This window comes from Seriola dumerili, unplaced genomic scaffold, assembly GCF_002260705.1.
Source record: "Seriola dumerili isolate Sdu_G_001 unplaced genomic scaffold, Sdu_1.0 BDQW01000413.1, whole genome shotgun sequence".
Lineage (NCBI taxonomy): Eukaryota > Metazoa > Chordata > Actinopteri > Carangiformes > Carangidae > Seriola > Seriola dumerili.
Window position 1 is genome coordinate 758,137 of NW_019174668.1, and position 6,769 is coordinate 764,905.

Genomic DNA, 6,769 nt, shown 5'->3' on the forward strand with positions numbered 1-6,769 from the left:
ACACACACACACACACACACACACACACAGAGAGAGAGAAAGAGAGAGAGAGAGAGAGAGAGAGAATTATGTTTGCATGACTTCAGAGGACATTACACTGACTTACTTTCATTTCCTGGAGACAAACTCCTAACCTTAACCATACTATTTGCCTAACCAAAACCATTATCTTAACCGTAGAAACCCCTTAAAACATTTCACTTGTATAAAAACATATATATATAGATAGATAGATAGATAGTTAGATAGATAGATAGATAGATAGATAGATAGATAGATAGATAGATAGATAGATAGATAGATAGATAGATAGATAGATAGATAGATAAAAAATAGCAATTAATTAATTAATTAATTTATATGTGCTTACCCATTTAGGCGTGTTCTGTGAAAATAATACTTGAAGACTGTCTTACCGTACTACACTGACTCTACTGGACCTATCCATCCTGAGTCTTTGTTGGCATTGTGTGCCCTCTGTGTTTCCTTTAACTCAGTTCAATCAGGAATAGTCCAATTAATAAGTGAATGCGATATGATAACCCTGAATTTTTCCCCAAAATGTATTTTAATATAGCAGTATATATGAGGAGCTTTGTGAAGCTAATGGAACACAAACTCTGTTCTGTTGTTGATTACATATGATTTTAAATGCTTATAAGCTGCATCTGTCAAGACACAATCAAGGAAGTAAAATATGACTAACTCTTATTTTGGCCCACCCAAACATGCAAGTAATATTTTGATTTCTAACTGTAGATCATATTGTTTGAAATCAGGTCGTTTTCTTGTTGCATCATCTTAAGAAAATGAAACAAACACACACTTAAAACAAGAATTATTGAAGTGAATGGTAAATTTCTGTAGAACTATTGTTTTTAAAGGTTTTTTTTTTATCATATTAGCATATATAGTGCATCACATTCTGCTCTAAATTTAGATATTCAAATGTAGCACGTGTGCACATTCAATTTGTAAGTATTGTGATTTAGTCCGTACTCAAATGTTCTTGAGGTAATGAGCAACACGTTTCTGCTTCCTATGATTAAGGAACTAAAGGATTTTTAAATTGAAACAAAGTTGAGAAACATACACCACAAATAACAGGAACATGAATTTAACAGATGTGGGTTTGTCACCTTGAGTGTGAACTGGTTCTTTCTTGTTTACTCATCGGGGAAATAAGCAAGGAATAAATTCAATGTATATACATCCTATATGTTTGTCATGAAAGGAGAGCAGGATGATAGGTTCCATTTTTCTCATTTTCACGGGTTTTAAACAGCTTGAAATTCATTTATCATCACTCTGATGTAGAAGGTAAAGAACACTGATTATATCTAAGTCCACAGTGGTTTACCGTAACACATCACTCTGATGATCTACTTTACTTTCAGTATGAATCAAATGTATATACTTATTTTAGAGGAAATAACTTTATGAAATGCTGTTATAACTCTAATTCTGATATACACTTCAACTGTGAGAGACGGAATCTAAAACAAAAATCCAGAAAATCACATTGTATGAATTTTAAATAATTAATTTGCATTTTATTGCATGACATAAGTTTTTGATCACCTACCAACCACTAAGAATTCTGGCTCTCACAGACCTGTTAGTTCTTCTTTAAGAAGCCCTCCTGTTCTCCACTCATTACCTGTATTAACTGCACCTGTTTGAACTTGTTACCTGTATAAAAGACACCTGTCCACACACTCAATCAAACAGACTCCAACCTCTCCACAATGGCCAAGACCAGAGAGCTGTGTAAGGACATCAGGGATCAAATTGTAGACCTGCACAAGGCTGGGATGGGCTACAGGACCATAGGCAAGCAGCTTGGTGAGAAGGCAACAACTGTTCGCGCAATTATTAGAAAATGGAAGAAGTACAAGATGACGGTCAATCTCCCTCGGTCTGGGGCTCCATGCAAGATTTCACCTTGTGGGGCATCACTGATCATGAGGAAGGTGAGGGATCAGCCCAGAATTACACGGCAGGACCTGGTCAATGACCTGAAGAGAGCTGGGACCATAGTCTCAAAGAAAACCATTAGTAACACACTACGCCATCATGGATTCAAATCCTGCAGCGCACGCAAGGTCCCCCTGCTCAAGCCAGCGCATGTCCAGGCCCGTCTGAAGTTTGCCAATGACCATCTGGATGATCCAGAGGAGGAATGGGAGAAGGTCATGTCGTCTGATGAGACAAAAATAGAGCTTTTTGGTCTAAACTCCACTCGCTGTGTTTGGAGGAAGAAGAAGGATGAGTACAACCCCAAGAACACCATCCCAACCGTGAAGCATGGAGGTGGAAACATCATTCTTTGGGGATGCTTTTCTGCAAAGGGGACAGGAAAACTGCACCGTATTGAGGGGAGGATGGATGGGGCCATGTATCGCAAGATCTTGGCCAACAACCTCCTTCCCTCAGTAAGAGCATTGAAGATGGGTCGTGGCTGGGTCTTCCAGCATGACAACGACCCGAAACACACAGCCAGGGCAACTAAGGAGTGGCTCCGTAAGAAGCATCTCAAGGTCCTGGAGTGGCCTAGCCAGTCTCCAGACCTGAACCCAATAGAAAATCTTTGGAGGGAGCTGAAAGTCCGTATTGCCCAGCGACAGCCCCGAAACCTGAAGGATCTGGAGAAGATCTGTATGGAGGAGTGGGCCAAAATCCCTGCTGCGGTGTGTGCAAACCTGGTCAAGAACTACAGGAAACGTCTGATCTCTGTAATTGCAAACAAAGGTTTCTGTACCAAATATTAAGTTCTGTTTTTCTCACGTATCAAATACTTATGTCATGCAATAAAATGCAAATTAATTACTTAAAAATTATACAATGTGATTTTCTGGATTTTTGTTTTAGATTCCGTCACTCACAGTTGAAGAGTACCTATGATAAAAAAAATTACAGACTTCTACATGCTTTGAAAGTGGGAAAACCTGCAAAATCGGCAGTGTATCAAATACTTGTTCTCCCCACTGTATATCAAAGTAAAATATGACTAATTCTTATGTTGACAGTAACGGAGGGCCCACCCACACAGTGAAACCAAACCGAGAGCGAACACTGTGGTTTCTAACTGTAACTTAAATTGCGGGAAATCAGGTCGTTTTCAGTTAATATCATTTCATTGGAAAAAAAAACAAAAAAAAAAACAGTAAAGCATTTAATGCCTAGTACAACTACAGCCTGACCTGCTGACCTTGCTCTCTTTGGCTTTCCGCAGCCATATTTATCTGGTGAACCCCCTTGCTACTGTAGCAAATTAGAGTTTCTGGTCATAAGCCCACTCCTCTAACCAGAGCCCCTCCAAGTATCTCCAAGATACTTATGTTCAATTATTAATAAGCTTAGGTTAAATTTCCATGATGTATTTGTGATAAATGTTGCCATCGGAAACACAGAACTGATTTAAATGATAAGGCTGGATGATGAAAGGTGTTATTCAAAATAATCTTGTTAGAGCATGGATGAATACTCAGATAAGCTTTGTAAGGATGTGTAGCAAAAAACAAATAAATTGGACTAATTTGGTATAATTGCCTGTTGTTTGTCAAAAGCTGGAACTTACTGTAGGGTGGAGTTACATGGACCTTCATTCCCGCTCTTGCTTATTACAGAGAGCCTGTTATGAACCTTTGCTCTGTTTTGACCTTTTTCTTTTAAATGCACCCGGAGCTGCAACAAAACCCCCAGCAAAGAAATCTGCGAAGCAAATATAAAAGAAGCAGCACTGACAGGAAGTAGAACACATTTCAGCACACAGCAGTGTGAAATACATTCAAGTGACCAGGAATTACCCACATGGCTGTAACACACATTTTTACAGAGTTTGAGGTAAGACATAATTAAAAATTGTTGAAGTGAAAAATTACATTTCTGTAGAACTTTTGTCTCTCAAAAGGGTTTATATATATATATATATATATATATATATAGCGGGTAATTTAATTTAAATTGAGATATTCAAATGCAGCATGTGTGCATGTTCAGTTTGTAATCTCTATAACCATAAAAGAATGTCCTATAGTAAACAACAGGTTGAGTCTTATTGTGATGTAGACTGTAGTCAAATGTTCTTTAGTTCTGTCATTACTTTCCAGTAGTTATAATCTACTATTTAAGACAGTACAGTGTAATTCTAAAGTTTTCCAAGCCTCAGCTGCAGCACCTGGCATTTTATAGCAAGACATTTTAAGGTAATGAGCAACATGTAGCTGCTTCCTATGATTTAGATTTAACTACAAGATTTTTTTCTGTTGTTACAAAGTTGAGACACATAAACCACAAATTACAGAGACATGAATTTCTGATCTGTTAAATGCACCTTAACTGATGTGGGTTTGTTTCATCGTGTGCGAAGTGGTTCTATCCTGTTGACTCATCGGGGAAATAAGTGAGGGACAAATGTTACCTTCTACATCATCACACTGATGTAGAAGGTAAAGAACACATATGCAACTATATCTGTGATTATTCCTGATTCCTAATCACAGTGGTTTACCCCAACATACATATCATCATAGGAACAGGTCCAAGCCCAGTGATAACACTGACACTAAGGGCAGCAGCAAATCAACTCTTATTAGTTTGCATAGTTTTAAAATCTAAAATTTATTTTTATTGGAACAGAATTTTTTTTTCTATTAAAATATATCTAAATATTATAAATATATTTACTGCTCAGTCTTATTCAATCATGCTATTTTTTCTAGTTACATGATAAAACTGGTTTAACTATAGTCCAGAGTATATTTTGTTGCTAATATTACAGTGGAATGCAAAGTGTTATGTGAAAAATTATGAATATATTTGTAAAACGCATTTATATATTAGAACATATATGGACATATTTTTTGGTGTTTTTATGGTTCACTGCTCTAACATTGCAGTGATTGACTTCTCCACCAGATATAATAATAACTTGGTTGTTGCCTGGGGGAAAAAAACTCATTACTATTCATTACTGCTATTATTATACAACCAAAGTGAGATGTTTCAACATATTTGCATTCTCAGTTACTGTGAAGGGGAAGTGAAAAATATCTGGCCTATTCAGTGTTTCCTTCCAAACAACAATTTGACTAAGAAACCTGCACACAGGCAGCAGCACACAAAGCGATTATCTAACTGTGCTGGTCATTAAAACTATCCCCACCCCCACCCCCACCTTTTATATTTTGAAGATGACAGACATGGGAGACCCCGACAATGATACAGACTACAATGTTTGGAACACAACAGACAATCAGTCTGGCTTCTACTGTGATGAAGACAACCTGGGCCTGCAGACCTTTGATGCTGTGTTTCAGCCTGTGCTTCACAGCTTGATCTTCCTGCTGGGTGTAGTAGGGAACGGCCTGATGATAACCGTCCTCCTGAGACGTTGGCGCCTCCTGCGCATTACTGAGATCTACCTACTGCACCTTGCCCTGGCTGACCTGATGCTCCTTTTCACGTTTCCTTTCAGTTTGGCTGACAAAGCCTCTGGTTGGGTATTTGGGGCGTTCCTCTGCAAACTGATTGAGCTGATGAAAAGTCTTAACCTCATCTGTGGGAGTTTCCTTCTTGCTTGCATTGGGTTTGATCGGTATTTGGCTATTGTTCATGCTATTCCTAGCATGCGAAGTCGACGTCCACGAATAGTGCAACTAACATGCATTTTACTATGGCTGGTCTGTTTGGCTTTATCAATGCCAAATGTTGTGTTTCTTGCTGTAAAGGAGGCACACGCAAACACATCCAGGCTCTCCTGTTTCTATTATAATTATGAAATCAATGCACATAATTGGGTTTTGACCAAAAGAGTCTTAGATCACATTTGCTTTTTCCTCCCTCTGGCTGTCATGAGCTACTGCTACACAGCATTGGTGGTTACTCTGTGCAACAGTCAGAAAAGCCAAGCAAAGCAAGGGGCCATTCGACTGGCTTTAATTGTCACTCTTGTCTTTTGCTTCTGTTGGCTCCCATATAATATCACCTTAGTGATACAAACTATGGCAGACCTGAAGGGTATCTCATTTGATGACTGTAAATCTTATGACCTACTGCAAGTAGCCCTTGATGTTACAAAGAGCCTGGGTTTGTCACACTGCTGCCTGAACCCTTTCCTGTATGCCTTTGTTGGGGTGCAGTTTCGCAATGAGTTAATTCGGTTACTTTGTGAACTGGGCTGCAGACGTGTGTGTCTGCCTTTCATCAGAGCTCAGGGTCACAGTCGACCATCCTTTTCTGACGCCGCAACAACCACCAGCGCAGTCCTCATCTAATAAACTCTCATACAATGTGAGCTGTAACTAAAATGCTTATGTTCTGTTCTATATTTCACTTGTAATGATGAAAAATGTTACTATTTTATCAGAAGTTCTGACAATATATTACCCACTGCTAACTTGATTGTAAGACGTTTTATTAACCCAGTCAAGAAAAAAAAATATTGTTGTTGTAACCTGTTTTTGCTTGAATTTTAGCAACTGCTGATTGAATGAAATAAAGATATCATATATAACACAACAACCATGTCCCCTTGCCAGTGTTATCAAACAACAGTAATTGACAACACAATAACCAAAACTAAACCACCTTAGAGATCAGTATTATTCTATTTTTAGACTTCTATTAAAACACAGTTATACAGAACAACTGCAAACAATCACAAATTGCATCTTATATACAGCAAGTATATATTATATTACACACACACACACACACACACACATACATATACATATATTAGATATACACACGTACATATATATAT

At 38.0% G+C, this 6,769-nt stretch overlaps 1 protein-coding gene across 1 annotated transcript; it reads left to right on the forward strand.

The window, feature by feature from the left end:
- The first annotated feature begins 3,646 nt into the window (after positions 1–3,646).
- Positions 3,647–6,746, forward strand: cxcr5 (C-X-C motif chemokine receptor 5). Its single transcript, XM_022761494.1, has 2 exons — positions 3,647–3,846; positions 5,196–6,746. The coding sequence occupies exons 1-2, from the start codon at positions 3,814–3,816 to the stop codon at positions 6,276–6,278; spliced, it is 1,116 nt and encodes a 371-aa protein (XP_022617215.1). The 5' UTR covers positions 3,647–3,813; the 3' UTR covers positions 6,279–6,746.
- Positions 6,747–6,769: the final 23 nt, after the last annotated feature.

Coding starts and splice junctions, on each gene's coding strand:
- cxcr5 (XM_022761494.1), top strand. CDS start 3,814: ATGGCTGTAACACACATTTTTACAGAGTTTGAG. Junction 3,847..5,195: donor ACATTTTTACAGAGTTTGAG/GTAAGACATAAT, acceptor TATATTTTGAAG/ATGACAGACATGGGAGACCC.